General features: G+C 43.7%; 1 protein-coding gene across 4 annotated transcripts in view; it reads right to left on the bottom strand.

Annotated features, from left to right (window-relative positions):
• sqor (sulfide quinone oxidoreductase) overlaps positions 1 to 20133 on the bottom strand; it is a 59614-nt gene that overhangs the window by 16529 nt on the left and 22952 nt on the right. For 3 of the 4 annotated variants that reach the window (XM_028448690.1, XM_028448691.1, XM_028448689.1), the window contains one exon: positions 19737 to 19920. In XM_028448690.1, coding sequence (XP_028304491.1) covers positions 19737 to 19920 — 184 coding nt within the window. Of the gene's footprint in view, positions 1 to 10614; positions 11146 to 11238; positions 11418 to 11972; positions 12041 to 19736; positions 19921 to 20133 lie in introns of those variants that run through there. The other variant, XM_028448692.1, reaches the window with a different exon arrangement.

Genomic DNA, 20133 nt, shown 5'->3' on the forward strand with positions numbered 1-20133 from the left:
GCAAACACATTAAACTCTCTGATCTCCCTTTTATCACTGCGACCCTCAAACATCACAACTGCTTTAAAAACCCACTAATTGCCTCCACACTGACTGCATGGTGGAAAGCCCTGGACATCACAAATGGCCAAATAAAAACTAGTATACTCTCTCCAATCTGGCACAACCCCGACTTTAAAAATAAAAAAACACCACTCTATCTGAAGACATGGGAAGAGAGTGGAATCACTCATCTCCAAGACCTTTTTGAAAATGACAAGATCAGGTCATATAACAATCTAACCCAAGCATTCGATATAAATAAAAGTAACTTTCTACAGTACTTACAAGTAACAGAGACAATAAAGAAAACCACTCCACTAGACTTAACTACGTTACAACCTCCAGAACTCCACTTGGGCCCGCTGTTGTTCGGGGTGTGCTGGCGTTGGGGGGGTGTCTCGTGCCGGTGCGTGGGTCGTCGGGGATTGCCTCCGTGGGGGGGGGGGGGGGGCTCTATTGGCGCCGTTGGTGTGGGGGGGCGGTTCCGGGCTGGGGGTGCTTCGGTACTCTGGCTTGCCGGTCCGTGGCTGGCGGGATGGCCCTGCTTGGCGGTGGATGGCGTCCTCTCTCGTCGGGGGGGCCGGGGCCGCCTCCCGGTGGAGAGTGTTGTATCGTGGCGCCGGGTGGGCCTGTGCTGGCCCTGGTGCGGGCACGGGCCTCCCCCCTGCTCGGCCGCTCCCCTTGGTGGCGGGGTGGCGTTGCTCCGGGCCGGCGGGCGGCGGGGGTCGCCGGGGGATGTTGTTGGTGCCTGGCTGTGCCTGGGGGTGGGGGGTGTCGCCGTGCTCCGCGGGGCCGGCGCGGTCTGGGGGGTGCCGTGGGGGGGGGTCTCCGGCTGTGCTGTTCCGGGGCCCGCAGTGCCACTTGCCCGTCTGCGCCATCTACCCTCTCGCGTGGCCCGCCACGCGGACGGGCCCGGCTCACACTGGACAGGCCTCCTACATGTTCACTTCACCCCACTCCCAGCTGGTCTGGCTCACTCACTAAATGCACCACACACCAATACCCAACCCTTGGGGGGCTGGATGGTGGGGCTGGGGGTGGAGGGGGCCGCCACCTGTGTTACTATGTAGTGGCGTGGGGGCGGCCCTCCCACCTCTAGTTGCCCTACTAATCCCTCCAATCTTAATCGCATCTCAACATGTCACCCCCCGGAGGGTGTATCATCATTTACACCCTCCGGCCTATTACACCACATACACATAAATCCACAGAGGCTGGAGGGGGAGCACCGCTCCCCTCCATCCCCCTTCTTTTAATTACACCCCATACATTCACCAAACACACACATTCACACAGGGGATCGGGAAGTGCCTCTCCATTGGGGAATGGAGAGGCACCATAACAGGGTGGTGGGTTGGTACACATATTTGGGCCTCTCCGGTGGGGGCCTGGCCCCTCTGTTGGTGGCTGGGCCACTGCATAGAGTAAAAGCACATCAAGATGGTGCGGTCGGGCGTGGCGGTGGGTCTCGGGGGGGCTTTGCCGGGGTCTCTCCTTGCGGGGTCTTTCCGGGCTGTGTCGGCCGGGTGGGGCGCGGGGGTGCCTCTCCCCCTTGGGTGTGGCTTGGTGCTTGCTTTGTCTCCTGGTGGCCTTGGGGGCGGGCCCCGCGGTGTGCGGGCCCGGGGCGGCCTGCCTCGCCGGTTTGGGGGGTGGGTGTGCTGGGGGGGTGCTGGTGTCCTCACCGGGGTTGGGGCAGGGTTGTTTGGCGCCTCGGGATGATGCTGTTTACTGGGGGGGCGGCGTTAGCTGTTCCGATGGTTGAGGTTGCTTTCGGCCGCCTGGTGGGTATGTCCTGCCATCTGCGGACTGGTGGGTGGGTCCGGGGCATCTTTGGCTGGGGGCTGCTGTCCCGCGCTGGATGTGTGCCGTTGGGGTGCCTCCGTCCCCGCGGTGGGGGTCGCCGGTTGCTCGCGGGCCGGCGGGGGGCGCTGCCCCGTGGCTTGCGCTGTCCGGGGGGCGGCGGGCCCTGGGCTGCTGGCCTTGTGCCGTCTGGGGCTGTGCGGTCCTGCTGGGCTGTGGCTGGGACCTGGGCTGGGGTGGGGGGCGCGTCCCGGGGGGCTTGGCCCGGGGGCTTGCCCTTGGGGGGTCCTGGTCCCTGGGGGTGCTCCTGGGGCCCGGGGTGCTTGGCCGGCTGGCCGGGCCGGTCCTGGCGGGGGTCTTCTGGGGCGGGTGGCGCGTGCCGCGCCCTTGCATACCTTCTGGTGCGGCCCCTGCTTGGGCAGTCCCCCGTGAGGCAGAGTGTCGGGGTTAGATTAGGGGGCCACATCCCGGCGGGGCGGTCTGGCTTGGCCTCTGGAGGGGGCCCTGGCTTTAAAGAACTGAAGCTCGTGGCGCGGGCGGCATCAGCATCTGGGGCGCCCGGGGGGGCGAGGTTGGGGTGCCTGGGGACCGGCGGGGGGACTCCCAGCGGCCCCCTGGTGCCTTATGCGGCTTGGGGTGTGGTCGTTCGCCCTGGGCGGGCTGCTCCTGGTGCTGCATCCATTCCGGGTCCTCCTGGCCTGGGGTCGGGTCCTTGCTGGCTCTGGGCTCACCGGCGGGTGCCCGCCGGCTGCCCGTTCGGCGTGGCTCTGGTCGTCTGCTGGGCGTGGGCTTTGGCTCCTCCGCTGGGGTCTCGGGCGGGGGGCTCTCTGGGCCCTCCCCTCGGGGGGCTGGGCGCGGGGGTGTGGGTGGTGGTGGGGGGGTGGGGGGGCTGGGGGGCCTGGGGGTTGGAGTCGGTGGCGTGGTGCGCTGGGTCCTTGGCTCCTTGGGGGCTTTTCAGGTGTGTATGGGGGGGGGGCAATGGCAGCCTCTCGGCTTGGGACCTTGGGGGCGTTCGGGGGGCTGATTGGCCGTGGGGTGGTCGCCGGGGGCCCCTAGATCTCTCGCTCTTTCTGCTGGCCCGACTGCTTCTTCGGGCCCGGGGGCGGCTCATGGGTTTTGCAGTAGCGGCTCTTGGAATCACATTTGTCATGGACGCACTGGCCTCGGGCTGTGGGATAACACTCATACTGGGCTCAACCATAGACACGTTGTTCCCAAATACCTGTTTTATGTAACTTCCACTCACTTCCTCCTCTGCTCACAGCCACCACCATTATTCCTAAGCCGCACACTGGTCACCAGACTGGCTTGATAACACAACAATAAGCACAATATACACAACCACAATTTCACATCACATCACTTGAAACTTATTGATTATTCCCCACCCATTCGTTTTCATATCTTGTATCCCTCCTCCCTGTTAACTCTCCCCCCCCCCCCCCCCCTCACCCTGGTGTAACACTGCCCTCTCTCTTTTACATCCTCCCTTTAATAAAGTATTTACCCTTCCCTAGGGAGGGCTGGTGATGGTCACAATTATGCAATGAAATAAATTCATTTATTTAATTGCAATAATAAAATATGCATTGCTGTTAAAAGATTGCACTTCTTGTAGTGTTAACCTTCAACAGCATGTGCAAACAAGGTGAAAAAAAAAAAAAGAAAAAAAAAAGAAAAAAATAAAAAAAATAAATGAATAGGCTTCTTCATTTGTATTATTCCTTTATTTATTTCATTCAAGATTTATTTTTAGTTAAATTGCATTGTTTGAATAGTTCATCAAGGGATTCTTTTAACAATAAAAAATAAAAGGAAAATAGTACAGTATTTTCTAGTTTTTTTCCCCCCCCCAAAAAACAAGGAATATTTTTCAGTCATTTAAGTACAGTCCCATTTTGTAAAATGAATCGTGAGAGAATCGTATTGTGAACCCAGTATCATGAATCGAATCGTATCGGGAGTTTAGTGAATCGTTACATCCCTAGAAACTAACAATAAAATAATAAAAAAAATTATAATGATGATAACAGTAATATTAAAACAAAATAAAATGAAATACTGTAATCATCTGTGTGTGTGTTTGAGTTTGTGTTGCTCATAGTCATTTTAGAGTGGACCCCAGATATATCAAACATGAAATCAAATGAAATTTAAAATAAAAATAGTGTCTGTGTTGCAATGGCTTAGCACTATTCTGCAGGCAGAGGGAAAGCTGAGAAACCACAACGTTGTGGCACTAACGCTGTTAGTTTTGGGAATCTATGTATTAATAGCAGACCGTATTACAAGTATGTAGTGTCTTAATCATGTGACCTTTCACTAAACTGGCCAATGAGGGGCACTACACCTGGATAGAGTCAATGTGTGTGTATGTGTAAATCGTCTCTCTGTGTCTCGCTCTCTCTGTGTGTGTATATGTGGGTGTGTGTGGCTCTCTCTCTCTCTCTCTCTGTGTGTGGGTGTGCACGGGGACAACACACTCTCAGGACGACTCTCAGTGCTGGTTTTCATAGATCTTAGTGCAGCTTTTGACACTATCGATCCCTATATTCTACTAGAGAGATTAGAGGAATTACTTGGAATCACAGGGACTGCCCTAAACTGGTTTAAGTCCTACCTATCTGATAGCTACCAGTTTGTACACGTGAATAATAAGTCTTCTGTGTACACTAAAGTAAGCTACGGGGTTCCTCAGGGCTCTGTGCTAGGTCCAATCCTCTTCTGTAATGTTATGAGAAAATACTCTGTTAACTTTCACTGCTATGCTGATGATACCCAACTGTATGTATCAATGAAGCCAGGTGAGACTAATCAGCTATCTTCTTCTTAATTTAAATACTCATATGCCACGAGACATAGGCCGTGGAGGTGGTGTAGCAGCTATTTATCATTCCTCTCTCCTAATCTATCCTAAACCAAAGGCCAGTTACACTTCCTTTGAAAGCCTGGTTCTAAATTTATCTCATACCAAATCAAAAACCTGCCAGCCAGTCTTATTTGCGATAATTTACCGTCCTCCAGGCCCTTATTCTGAATTTCTATCAGAATTCTCTGAGTTTATATCAAACTTAGTCCTCAGTTCTGATAAAATACTGATAGTAGGAGATTTTAATATCCATGTGGACAAAGATAGTGATAGCCTGAGCTCAGCCTTTATGTCCCTAATAGACTCAGTTGGCTTTTTTCAAACTATTAATGAAGCTACTCATCGTTTAAATCATACTCTTGATCTTGTTCTAGCATATGGCCTTGATATTAATGAACTAAAAGTCTACCCTGAAAATCCTCTGCTATCAGATCACTTTTTAATATCTTTTAACATTATCCTAGAGGATCTCGCACTGTGCAATAAAATAGTTACGAGTAGAAATCTGGCCAATAGTGCTGTGGCTAAATTTAAAGAGGCCATTCCTGCTGCCTTAAACTCAGTGCACCATCCAATAAATAACTATGATATTAATTATAACCCCTCTCAACTGGATCTGCTTGTCGTTAGCTCTGCTAGTTTACTAAAATCCACCTTGGACTCAATTGCCCCATTCAGGGAAAAAACTATTAAACGTCAGAGGAAAGCTCCGTGGTTTAGCTCTGAAACTCACACACTCAAACAAACAACCCGTAAATTAGAGAGAATGTGGCGCTCCAATAAAACAGAGGAGTCACGAATACTCTGGCAAGAAAGCCATAGTAAATACATGACAGCCTTACGACATAGTCGATCTACATACTACTCCTCACTAATTGAAGAAAATAAAAATAATCCGAGGTACCTTTTCAGCACTGTAGCCAGGCTAACACAAAGTCAGAGCTCTATTGAGCCCATGATTCCTCTAGCCCTCAGCTGTGAGGACTTTATGACATTTTTTAACGATAAAATTCATAAGATTAGAGATAAAATTAGCCACTCCCTGCCTTCACCTGGGCCTGCTGTACCATTAAATGTAAATAGGCCTAACCTAAACTGTTTCACACATATAGGACTTCAGGAACTTAACTCTATTATTTCATCCTCCAAACCATCGACCTGCCTTTCAGATCCGATCCCAACTAAGCTGTTTAAAGAAGTTATTCCCCTAGTCTGCCCATCTTTGTTGGAGACAATAAATATATCCCTATCAATAGGCTACGTGCCACAGTCCTTTAAAGTAGCTGTAATCAAACCCCTTCTCAAAAAACCTACTCTTGATTCCAGCACTTTAGCAAACTACAGGCCTATATCTAATCTTCCTTTTATTTCAAAGATTCTTGAGAAAGTTGTGGCGGCTCAGCTCTGTGAATTTCTTCAAAACAACAGCCTGTTCGAGGACTTCCAGTCAGGTTTTAGAGCTCAACACAGCACAGAGACTGCTTTAGTTAAAGTAACTAATGATCTACTCTGGGCTTCAGATGAAGGACGACTCTCAGTGCTGGTTTTATTAGATCTTAGTGCAGCTTTTGACACTATAGATCACTATATTCTACTAGAGAGATTAGAGAAATTACTTGGAATCACAGGGACTGCCCTAAACTGGTTTAAGTCCTACCTATCTGATAGGTACCAGTTTGTACACGTGAATAATAGGTCTTCTGTGTACACTAAAGTAAGCTACGGGGTTCCTCAGGGCTCTGTGCTAGGTCCAATCCTCTTCTGTATCTATATGCTCCCCCTTGGTAATGTTATGAGAAAATACTCTTAACTTTCACTGCTATGCTGATGATACCCAACTGTATGTATCAATGAAGCCAGGTTGAGGTCTGTCTAAAGGACATTAGGGCCTGGATGGACCAAAATTTTCTTCTCAACTCAGACAAGACTGAGGTCATTGTACTGGGCCCACGACACCTTAGAGAAACCTATGCTAGCCTAACTGCCCTAGATGGAATTACTCTGGCACGAAGCACAACTGTTAGAAACCTTGGGGTTCTATTTGATCAGGACTTATCCTTCAACTCTCACATAAAACAAACTTCAAGAACTGCCTTCTTTCATCTCCGTAACATTGCTAAAATCAGATCTATCCTGTCTCAGGGCGACGCCGAAAAACTAGTCCATCCTTTTGTTACCTCTAGACTGGATTATTGTAATTCTCTTTTAGCAGGCTGCCCGAGCAAGTCGCTTAAGACACTTCAGCTGGTTCAAAATGCTGCAGCACGTGTACTGACTAAAACTAGGAGAAGAGATCACATTACTCCTGTATTAGCCTCTCTGCATTGGCTTCCCATAAAATATAGAATAGAATTCGAGATTCTTCTTCTCACTTATAAAGCCCTAAATGGACAGGCACCAGTCTATCTCAAGGAGCTTGTAGTGCCATACAATCCCCCCAGAACACTACGCTCTCAAAATGCTGGACTACTCGTTGTTCCATTTGTCTCTAAAAGTAGTATAGGAGGAAGAGCTTTCAGTTATCAGGCCCCACTTCTCTGGAACCATCTACCAACCACAGTTCGGGGGGCAGACACCCTCTCTACCTTTAAGGTTAGGCTCAAAACATTCCTCTTTGGTAAAGCTTTTAGTTAGGAACCAGCTCATAGCTCATAATTAAGATGCAATAGGCATAGACTGCCGGGGGGGGGGGGGGGGGGTCTGGCATGCTCGGTTGGAGAGGGCGTTAAGAGAGAGGCCATTTAGGCTAGAGAGGGACCGGAGAGGGTCCCATTCCTCTCTCAAACACTCCCTCTAAGTCTGCTTCTTCCCTTGTGTGTTTGCTCCTGTACTCCTTCTGGCTTTTGTCTTGCAGGTCCGTGGGATCCTTAGTGTGGAGTTACAGAGTCTCAGCGGCTCTGTATCCACCCTCTCCTCTACCAAGATTGTACAGTATATGCGTATGCATATATTATTTGTTTATTGGATTCTTCATTTGTTTGATTCCCATTATTAGTGTTTTACTCCCCGTAGTCTCCACTACAGTTTAGGTTAGGGTTGGGGTTTTAATCTATTTTGATATCGGTACAGAGGTGAACTCGTTACATGGCACCGGGGTGTTTTGGAAACTTTGGTTGCCTGTCTGTCCTATGGTCAGGACCTCACAGGCTGTCCGTGGAGGTGCCTGAACAAAACCAAAGTAAATAATGACCAGCCGTACTGGGTGCCTGAACAAAAATATCCGGAGCCCGAAGAAAAATATAGGGAACTTATAGTATTAAAAAGCAAAGAACTTCAACCATTTGAGCCTTTCTCATGGCAGTCTTTTCACTGCGTCAAAACACAGAACAGGAGGAGAGAACCTTCAGAATGATGAAAATCAATACAGTGCTCGACTGGTTGCCTGTCTATCAACTCAGAGCGAATATATATATGTAAATTTATATATATATATATATATATATATATATATATATAAAAAGGCAGCTTTACCTTAATAGTCCGAATTGGTGTTGAGGCTCAACCGATGGTTCGTGGTCCAGTCTCTGTCCGAGGGGCAGACCACCGCGGGGCAGAGTCGGAGTCACATGCCATAAAAACTGGCTTTGGGGTTTTAAGTGCGTCCACTGTCCGGTACCGGTCCACGGCAGAAGCCCCCTAGAGTAGAAGATGGATCCTGTTCGTGATCGCCAATTTGTCACGGCAAATTTGCGGTAGACCTCATTTGGAGACATGATTTATTGCTCTGGTTGAATGATGGAGCCCAGTCGAAGCATTGATGATTTTATAAAAAAGATTTATTATAAAATTAAATAAAAAAGGAGTAAAAAAGAAGCTTCCATCCTGAAAGAATGAAAAGCAGCCCCCCAACAAACATGGTCAAAAAACTCCCGGCAGAGCAAAAAGGCAAGACCCACTCTAACCAACAGTTTCACAGCTTAAGCTTTTTTACATATAACAGTAAAAGTTCCACTCTGAGGTGAGGAGAAGGAGTGAGTCAGATGCCCAACAGTGGAAACGTTTGAGGATGATGAAGACGTGTATATTATGAGGAAGGTTGGGCGCCACTCTTATCTATCCTTGATAGTGTGTGTGTGCGTGTATATCTGCATGTGAGTTTGAGTTTGGCCTTCAGCAGAGACTCTGTGTTGTACTGAGTACAATACGATCTGTACTGTTTAATCTAACATGACTCAGCTGTTCAAAAGTGCAAAGAGTAATGCAGTCATCATGTATTAAAACATGACAAATTGTACACATGAACATACATTTGACGATGATGATGAATATAAAAATTGCCATAACACCTTTAAAGTATAAATGATCTGAGCGGATACTTGGAGGTTAGCTGAGGTTAATTTTGAGCAGTTTTCTTTGATTGATCTCTTTTACAGGCATTGTTTTGTCAATATATTAGAAACTTAAATTCAGCCAGATCTGCCTCATCTGGAAACCACAAAAACTCAACAGAGCGCTCTCCTTGTAGTTATTATGGTCTTACATTTTGTTGTAAATTTTAAAGAATACACAGACAAGTACAGGTTCAATTTATGTTTATTGGTCATGCTTTCAACAAAAAAAGCAGGTTTTTTTTCACACTACTACAGCAGTAGCATTTTGTTTTGTCCATTTACTTAACTACTTATTTTCCAGTCATAGCATTATAACCACTTGTGTGCTATTGTGCAGGTTCTGTTTTTTCTTCTAAAACAGCCCTGATCCATCAAACTGAGTAATTCACCAGACCTCTGAAAGTGTGGGGTACTCCCCGTTACATGGGGCTTATTAATATTTTTTTTTTTAACAGTTTTTGGGTTTAGGTTTTCACTTAGAATGAATTATCAAATTTACCTCACCTGTTATTGGTCATATAGTTAATGTTGATCTTACTGTATGTCTGGTTAGAGTAAAAATGCATAGCATGCATTAGTTAAAATAACAAAACATATGTCATGCCTGTGAGCATAAAATGACAACACTGTGGTTTTAGTTTGAATGAATAAGTAAAATCTGACTATACAGAGAGAAAAACTGACACAGCATGTTATTTACATTTCTCTATGCTCTAATGTAGTTGATTAAAAAAAATGCCTGGCTAGGATGCTTTATGATCATTTGTGTAGTACGAATTAAGTACGAATTTAATGTGTTATCTCTTCTTAACTCATTCAGTGCCTGCCATTTTCAGATTTTCTACCCCCCTCAGTGCCAGCCATTTTTGAGCATTTTGACTGATTTTAAAGACTCATAGAATATTTTAGCCTCTACTTTCATAAAAAAAAAATAAATAAATTCTGGCTCGTTACGTTCTTTTGTAATCAGTTGTTGAATAGAACAAGTTTTACACAAATCTTCAGTTTCAGAGCAAAAAGCTGAGAAAACAGCCTTTTTCTAAAAAAAAAACCCTGTCAGTGACTTTAAAGCTAATTTTGCTTCAGTGACAACTCTAACATCTGAACATTGTTTCCTTATATAAAACAAAAAGAAAAGAAAAAAAACTACTGAGACAGGGCTTTTGATGGCAAAATTATTATTATTTTGCTATGGGTCAGAGTTGAATGGATTTACTGTATTTTGGCGTTCCTCCAAGTTTCTCTCCCGTCAGTCTGCACACATGCAACTTCCTCTTCCTGCGTTCCCCTTTTTTTTTTTTATATCGTTTTATCGATGAGGTTGGATGTAAAATTATCTGTGTTCAAATTAGGGGACGGATCTGGATAAGCATAATGCTTTTTTCCGTCGCCCTTTCCGGCATGAAAAAGGAATTTCTGTGAATGCGACCATGTCGGAAATGAACTGAATAAATAAATAAAAAAATAAATCTCACAATCGCCACACTATCCATGAGTTCCACACATGCTCTGGTCGAGTGTGCGCTACTGGGAACGTCAACTCTTGTACGTAGCGCCATTTTCTGTCTGGGCACAGTTGGTCACTATATCACCCCACAGCTTAGATATTGATGAGGGATCTCCGCCAGGGTGTTTTCTAGTAATCCCCGTGAAAAAACGCAAATGATGAGTTATCTCGTCAATGGCACTGAGTGAGTTCAAAGGTGAAGAAAACAGCCTGGAATAGGATGGATAACACTAACACTCTTTTGTCTTGACTGCACAAGCTATGAAAGGACACTACATGTAGTGCAATCTTTTAGCGACAGCTCTGCATGTTTTATATTATTGAAATGAAACAAGTACATTTATTTTAATACATGATTGTGACCATCACCTGCCCGGAAGTGTAAGAAAAACTTTGAGTGAAAAAAACATAAAAACTGAGGGCAGTGTTACACCCTGGGGAGGGGGAAAGGAACAAGGGAGAGGGAGTTCAGGTGGGACATTAGAATGAGTGATTGACAATATAAGTTGTGATTGACAGTGGATAGGGTGGATAACACTTATTTCATGCCCAGATGAAGTATTTTTCTGAAAGGCTCTGGTCCACCCCACAAGCCCCTAGTGTAAGAGAAACAAAAACAGATGTTATAGCAGAAAGTTATTTGATAACTGACAAATTAAAACAAAAAATTCCACCAACTTTAAACATACCGGAGAAGGCCGTGCCAGTAGAGGTGAGGCATGATATCAGCTTTCATGTGGTACATTATTCTGCTTTCTTTAGCCTGGTTGATGGGAAAGGTTTCTAGTGGTTGTCCGTTGTAATCAAACTCTGCCAGCATTACTGTGTTGTAGCTTGTGACCAGCGGACATGACGTGTACCCATCATACTTTCAATAAGAAAACAAATGATTATGTATATGCATGTTCTGAGACATTTCCATGAAATCCCATTTTAGTCAAGGAAAAAATGAAAATATTCCCTTGGTAAGTCACATGTATGAAAGTATGTGCATACGTTGTATAATACTAAACGTCACAAGTAGAAGAAAACTTCATTATTATGACATGACAAGTAGTTAGTTAAGAGGGAAAGGGTATAATTATGAGATGGAAACACCCTTAAGAGCTATATTTATGAGATAGGAATGTCAAATTTACAGTTGCAAAAACAAGTAATTGCAGCTCTGCCATTTCATAAAATATTAAAAAGTTAAGTCCAAACATTCATCCTGCTCAGCAACAGCTGAATACCCATATTTTTTATTATTGCCTTTGTGCAGTTGCATATCTGTTTGAGTGCTTTATTGTTGATGGTTCCTTCTTGACTTTACAACTGTAAAAATGTTTGTGAAACCTATGTCCTTGAAAAGTTTAACACAAAATTAAAAAAAGACGACTACCTCACTTTCTTGAATTATAAACGACACATGTTAAAGATGTACCTTCTTGTCCGGCATCTCATTCTTCAGTATTTTCTTGATAGTTCTGTTTAGGACAGCAGATTGAGCAGCTAAAGGCAGAAAAAAGTTGGTATGAAGATTGGGGAAACAGTTTGATGATTGTTAAATAAATCGTATAATCTGTCAACAATTATGGAGACATCCATTCATATCTTTAATTCATCATAAAAGAGACAAAAAACTTTTGGATTGTCTTGGTTATTATCTTTTTTAACTTTATTTTTGTGAGATTTGTACAAGAAAGAAAGAAAGAAAGATTTATCAAACACTTTCATTAATTTTCAGACTGGCTTCAAATACATTAATGATTTACACAGATACACAACGCACTTATAAACTTACAAATTGATCTAAAAATTTAGCACCAAGGAGCCAAGCTTGTCCAGTGAACAAAGCACCCCTCTGACAGCCCACACATTTTCTGTCCCTAAACAAAACGGACACCCCTCCGTTCAGAGCTCGCTTTGAGTCAAAGCGAGCTCCAGCTGCACCAGGGCCCCACGAATGAGGGAAACCACGGAGTCATTCAACGAGCCCCACCCCTAGCTGACGGCAGAGGAACGGGACCCGGCCACCGAGGCCTGGGAAGCCCTCCCCTGAGAGAGTGCATTCCCATACTCGCCAAATTCGATAACAGTGAAGGAGCAGGCAGGGCCACACTGCCCTTACCTGCCTCAGTCTGCTTTAGGAAGAAGGCAGCCTTCATCTGGTTAGCTTGGACTCCCTGGGCCTCTTCCAGTTAGGGGCACCCCTGGTCTCCGCCGCTTTACGCTTCAACCGTTCAGGAGGGGTCAGCCCTTGAGCCGGGGTAAGCTGAGGAGGAGATAAATACCCTGGTGAGCTTCCCCCCAGTCGAACGGCCCTCATGGCCCGAGGCATGTAGCTGCAGTTCATGCCGGGATCCTCAGACAGGGCCTCCTTCAAATGCTCAAGACCCACACAGGAGGGACAGAGATCATGACTGTCTTCCGATCGCAAGGTAGCCATAAAGGCAGCACAGCAGTGATCGCCCAACATAGCTGACACTGAAACAAAAAACCACAACAAGCTGGGAATGGGGAGCGTAAACACAGCCTTCACCAACCAGTTGATATGCGACGTCGTGACCAGGTACTAGCGAGAGCACTATTGCTGGACGAGGTGAAAACGCAGCACGCACCGCTGCTGGGGAAGAGTGGAAACAATGCTCCCCAACAAGGTAATCTAACGCACTGCTTACAAGCTGGGTTGGGCGGCACACTTTCACCAGACTACTAAACAGGACGCCCTAATGACGGGAGAGGGACAGCACAAACTGCCATCACCAACAAAGGGTCTTATGAAAATAAACCGATACAGCCACAGAGCTACTACTAGCTTACTGTCTACAGTAAATGGGGAGTAAGCGCGCACACACCTCTCTCACCCTAAAAGAAAGAGGCAGCCACCGACAAAGCATGTGCTACCGAAATATAAGCTGGTTCCAGCAAACGCCATCACCGAACACAAAAGTGCTGTCAACAGACAGTACGGGTGCAACCGAGTTGCTATCCCACGCCGCAGCGTGTTAGCTCAAGCGGACACACCGCGCTAACCGTAACCCAAAGAGGCTTAATTATGCTGGATGTGGCGGAAACACACTACCGTCAACAACAACAGAAAACCGTCATCATCAATCTGAGGCGGTGACCAACCTTAGTTATCCAAGGAAACGCAGAATGCCAAACTTGTCGCAGCCTTTGGAGGGCGAGCTTAGAGAAAACAGTCACAAGGCTACCAGCGATGAGCTCAAATTTTAAGCTAATTCGATAGTCCAACATCTGCAAGTGAGAAGATGTAAAGGAACAGATCCTCTGATGACACTGGAAGATATAGACCTGTTGGTCATCAGGGGTCACACGTGACTTTGTTGGTATAGCTACTTGGCCTGCGCATGCGCAACATGGTATCTGTCAGTGCTTGAAGCACCGCCTCTGGCGGTGAGGAAGGATGAAATAGAACTAATTATTTTTAAATAGCAGGGTTTCAACCTTTTAAATATGACACGAACTGCCGTAAAATAGGCTGACCGGATATAGACACATTTTGCTCCGTGAGGCGAAGAAGGCGATTAAAGACTGTGCATTCATTGCTGCAATGCATTCAGAGCGCTTGCAAAGCTGCAGAACGTCGATTGTCGACATCCTTCCTAGCATGGAAAGTAATGTGAGTAATGATCAGCCAATGTATCCTTCATATCATGTCAAAAACAAAAAATAGTTGACTAGTGAGCTGCAAAAAGTCTGACATGTTAACTAGTCAATCATTGATTACGGTCTCTAGTTAACTAATATAATTGTATGTTACATAGAGGCTGAAAAGTACTAGCAAAGGTTTAAACTAGTAAACTAATAAGCATGCTAGCTGGACCCACCATGTTTACTAGTGAACTAGTAGAAGTTAGACATCTACTCATAGGGCTTTTCCACCCTAAGCATGGGCTTTTTCGTTCGGAGCTATAGTTGGAGCTCGAGCTACTTCAGAGCTAGTCCTGTTTAGCAGAAGAACCGGTTTGGTTTTCCACCACAGCAGTGGCAAGTTGGAGCCACGTCCTTGCATCACCACAATACGTCAGTACGTCACTGATTACGTAGCAGTTTACCCATGAGCACTTGCGCCATAATGAAGCCTATGTTTTGACTGTTGACATCGTATATATACTATCCTATCCTATGTAAATATTCAGCTGAACAACTCTACCCGTCTTCATCGGAGTCACAGGAATCTACAACATTTGTGAACGCAGGTAATTATCAAAGACGTTATATTTCTTAACAATGACGTTAGTCATGTTAGTGTTAGCCTTTGCTAAGCTACTTAGCTTCAATTACACCTGCATAAGTACAGCAGATAAAGACAATGAGTTGATTTTGATATGTTTGTTTATCATTATAGATGCTCTTAATGCTGACTGTGCACGTCTGTGATCGCACCGCTGCGACTCAGTACGACCAGAATCAGCGCAAATTTGTGTCAAACTAATGTGTCCTGATGTCATTCATTCATCTGTGTTTGGACCGAGAACCTACTGTGTGTGACTGAAGGGATGCTGTATTTAAATATATGTTTGTGTCCTCATCATGCTGTTCAACTTGTGTTGTTAATGATCAACAACACCTTATTGACCCACAATTGTTTTATACTTATTGCTGCTGTTTGATCTGTTTCAATAAATTTTGATTTGAGAAAATTTCTATTGCATTTTATTTAAATGTCCTACTCATTAGGTGAGTATTGTATGAACTTTTCAATTCTATAAATGTATTAAAATAAAAAAAATACAAACCTATTAGTTTGTGCTTCAGCAGGGCATGTTATGTTTCTATCTTACAAAAAGCGGATGGAAAGAGCAATTAAATTATCTGAATAAAAATAAATAAAGTGTGTGCTTACAAGTAGGCAACAATGTCAAAGTCATTGTAGAATACAAAATAAATAACTTTATTTACACAAAGTTAAAATAGATTTACAAACCAACTCAATATATATTAACATTGACTTAAAAAATTATTGTGGGTTTTCTATTAGAAAGGACCAAAGTCTGCCTCTCTCTGCTCCAGAAACAACACCAGTCCAACCAGTGCTGAGGAGTTCATCATGAGCTGGAGGTTATGGGCCATGAACGTAGTCCTGGTCCTGCTGGTTCTTGTCCATGAACTGTGTCGCTGACTGCTCCATGGAAGAAAATCTGCATTAACATCTTCCTCCTTTTTTCCTGCATAGAAGCATTAAAAATAATATTTGAATTTATTATTTATTTCAGCAGTCTCCACAATAACAAAATACAAAAACAAACAATTGTGTAGTTCTTAAGCCAAAAGTGTGTAGGTTGAAGCAAATATAGCTTATACAAACCAACCCTATCACAATAAAACTAAACAAGGCTCTCTAGATATCACACACACAAAAATATTTAGCTTATGTTACTATTTTAACAATATATAATCTACACAAGTTTTCTATATACAGTTAATACATTCACATCAAACAAATATACATACGTACATACACATGAATGTATATATGACATGTACTTGGTAAAATTGTTACTCTTCTTTCTTATCATTACTAACAATATATGATTTCAAAAGCTTTTTAAACTGGTTTATGTTTTATTCCACCCCTTACACAGTTCCATAATTTAACCCCTGATATTGTTATACTCATCTTTTTGAATGTTGTTCTAGCATATTTCATCTTGAAATGTAGTTCTCCTCTTAAATTATTTTCCCCTTCTCTCTCTAAAAATATTTTCTGCAACCCTTTTGGACGTAAACCTTTACTTTCTTTATAAATCATTTGGTCAGTTTTGAGTTACATGAGATCTGGAGTTTTAAATCTGGTGTTTTTAACAATAATCCATGTGTGTGTTCTCTGTATCCTGCGTTATTTATCAGTCTGATGGATCTTTTATTATATTATGAATAACGGTTGGATTTTTGTCATGTATGTACTGTATTTCCCTAAACTTGTAGATAGTAAATCAAATATGGTAAAACAAGTGTATAATAAAGAGTGTGCAATGTTTTTGATTAAGAATGAGCCTTATTTTGTCCAGGAATAGAAAATAATATTAGTACTTAATAATAGTTTCATTTATTTATTAACAAATATAAATTCAAGTAAATGGTGTATAATTATATTTCAGGATGGAGCAACAGATAATATTGATCATGTTGATGTTTGCATAGAATGAATTAATCTAACTGGATTTGTTCTGAGATAAAGACGAGCTGAGATACAGATGAACCTCCAAATCCAACTCTGAAATGAGCAGAAACGTAGTTACCACATCATTCAGTAATATTATTACATGATCATCATGTAACAATAAGAGAAGTTTTGAATACAAGTTAATGAAATATTACAGCTGCTTTCAGGAATATTAAAGTATTATGGTTTCCTAGCTAACCAGCGGCTAACTGACTAGCCTGCACCACGTTAGACGTAACATTCATAATATAGATGAGGGAATATTTTAGCAAGCCAATACTGGTAGTAGGTTCACAACAGGGTGAAATAAACCTTACCAGGATTAGTAACAGTTCTACAGGATGAGCTCCTCCATGGTTGTAGTTCTGTTCGATCCGTGGGGCTCCGCCCACTTTCCCTGAACCTCTTCAGACACCCACAGTACCAGGAAACAATGTTCTCCTCCTCTGACCACTGCTGTCTTCTTTGACTCACTTTGGACTCACTTTTAAATGTTTTTTGTCGGATTTGCGCTAACGTGACCAGCCGCTCGCACGCTTAAAAAAATGGCTGCTTTTCATTTTCGGAGGACCGTTGATAACCCCGCCTAGCCCCCGCCCACTTCAGAGCTTAGCTGTAGCCCAGAAGCTATGTGGGGCCAGTGTAGCTCTGGTTTTTGGCTCCGAGAGCTGAAGCTATGTTGGTGGAAACAGAATGACTTGGAGCTAAAACACGCACTAGCTCCAAGTTAGCTCCAGCTCCTGCCCGGGGGAAAAGCCCTATCAGTGACGTGCCGTCAGGGTAGACAAGGTAGGCAGTGCCTACCCAAGGGTGAATTGATATTTTGATTATTTGTTTTAATTATAATATAATTATAAATTATTTATTTTTCCATTTCCAATAGCCTACAGTACCTATAAGTTTGAAAGTGTACGCATTTTGTGCATTTCATAGCCCAAATAACTAAACAGCGCTATTTTCTGGAGCAGCTGCACAGTCTCACTCCGCTGTAAGGCAGAGGGAGGCCACGCCACCTCCCAAAGGCACGTAGCTCCTCTGCCTCTGTTCCCATTGCATGGTTTTATGTGTTTGTGCATGCGCAGTCAGGTCCCCAAGATGACAACCATTTACGTCCAAAGGCAGCGGAGAGAGCTGCCTTTGGACATAATCGCGCTATGCTAAATGCTATACGTAAGTTCATAGTACATTAGTGAATTGATATCACGTGACCGCTGCTGCAACGTTCTCTAGCTAGTGGATGGGATAACACGGAAAAACGACAGCTTTTAAAAGATGGGAGACCAACACCTGAGCTACCAGACATTCAGCAAAGGTAAGGTCAGAAAATGTTTCATACTTTTCACAGTGAATGGAACAAAAGGAAGGATTGACTTTGTTGATGAGCCTCACTGAGGCTGTTGCAGGATGAGTAGTAGTTGTTGTCATTTTCTCCACGTTTCTCTGTTTCCAACACAAACAACGGATGTGCTGCCCTGTCATGAGATATATCTTGTTGGGAGAGTATGGAGGCTATATTAAGTAATTGTTTATGTTTATTTAATGGTGTTTTACGATGTTAATTTTGTTAGATGGCTAAATGCTTGTTCGTGTGGATCTTGTTGGGTTTTTTCTTTCTTATTATGAATTTTATTTTTTTGATAAGCGCATTGAAATGACTTTGTTGGAAATTGCTTTATACAAATAAAGATGATTTGAATTGAATTAACGCTTGCCAGCTGAAACATATGAAATTGTCATTAGTGGTCTCGATTTGCAACGTGCCTACCCAACCCTAGTGGTCACGGCACGGCACTGTATCTACTAATAAAGCCATTTGCAGCAGCACTAGTGAAGAGGGAAGAAATAAAGCCATAATAAATAACTGCGTGTCATCTCGGCCCAGTTGTTGGTATGTTGGTCGAGGGTCAGGGGTCAATGAGGTTGCCTGCCCAGGGAGTTGGGTTTCAACCTGGCTGGCTACTGATCACTTAATTTAAATCTGACATTAGCTCTGTGAACCCTGCCCTGCCAAACAAAAACACTTAAAAGTTTTTAAATTAACAATCATCGTATCTAACTGCTATCTTGCTTTTCATGATGATTTAACACAAACCCAGTTAAAGAAACAGGTCTCAACTGAGTGAGATAATTTGTATGCTGTTATGCAGGGATTGACGGCATAACAGCAAAACACACACACGCACACAACGAGCCAAGCGTAAAAAACACATTAATATCAATATCGCAACAATTATCGTACCATGAGGTTATATTGCTACACCCCTAATGTTAATCCCTAAAATATGTTACTATTTACATGTACATGTGTACATTTCCAGGACAAAGCAAGTAAAAACCTAAAAGTGCCAAATGATTTACTTGCAATGAGAAATCACTCATCACATTCCCAGTCTTGCTGATCCTGAATGCCACCTCCTTCACTGGAATGTCCTTTGTTTAAATTCCAGCCAAAACAGAACAATCAGAACACTACTCTCCCAAAATTCAAGCAAAGCACCCAGACTTTAAATGAATTAAACAAATTAGTAGATTATATATACACAATACATTTCATAACATCCTCTACTATTGTATCGTATTGATGGATTCTAGGAGAGATACACGGAAATCAGTCTCCATATCTGATGTGTCAGTAGATGAGACAGCTTTTTGATGCTTTGCCAGCTTTACCAGCACCAAACGTGGTACCAGTCAATGAACTCTTCTAGGTCCTCCTTTCTGACTGGTGGAACGATGTGTGGTAAGCACTTGTTTAATGGTGAAAATTTAACGGTAAGAAAAAATTCATATGAGTAAGTAAACACTAAGTCTCTGCAGCCGCGGGCTGCCATGTTAAATTTGTCACTATAATACTTGACACTCAGAACATTTTGCATGACTTAGTCCTCTAGGGATAAAGATAACTTGTCACACTACAACTTTTGAGACATTTCTTGTCCATCCAATTTGATGTAATTAATAGTGGCGTTAAGATGGATGAGATCAGCATAACAATAAAAACGTGAACTGACTTACCAACAGCAGCAGCAGTTTTGGATGTGGGAAGGTTGGTGCAGTCTCCAATCCCAAACACATTTGGGTAGTTCATATGTTGGAGGGTCTCTTTGTTGAGATCCAACCATCCAGACTCATCTGCTAGCAGACTGGCTTTAACCACCAGATTTGGTCCCATTGGTGGAGTAACATGAAGCATTTCATACTGGTTGGGATAGGCAATTATACAAATCAGTTATTTACTCACTGAACACAAAAATAAATAGAACTGCAAGCAGTTATGAAAGGGGATCAAGCCTTCCCACGCGACTCAGGCCCCAGGTTTCGCGGAGCCCATAGAAGTACATCACAAAGGTGACGGCTTGTGGCAAGCGTCAGGACACAGGCCAACGTACCATTTGCTTTGAACAGGTGGATA

This window comes from Gouania willdenowi, chromosome 6 (genome assembly GCF_900634775.1).
Source record: "Gouania willdenowi chromosome 6, fGouWil2.1, whole genome shotgun sequence".
Classification (NCBI taxonomy): domain Eukaryota; kingdom Metazoa; phylum Chordata; class Actinopteri; order Blenniiformes; family Gobiesocidae; genus Gouania; species Gouania willdenowi.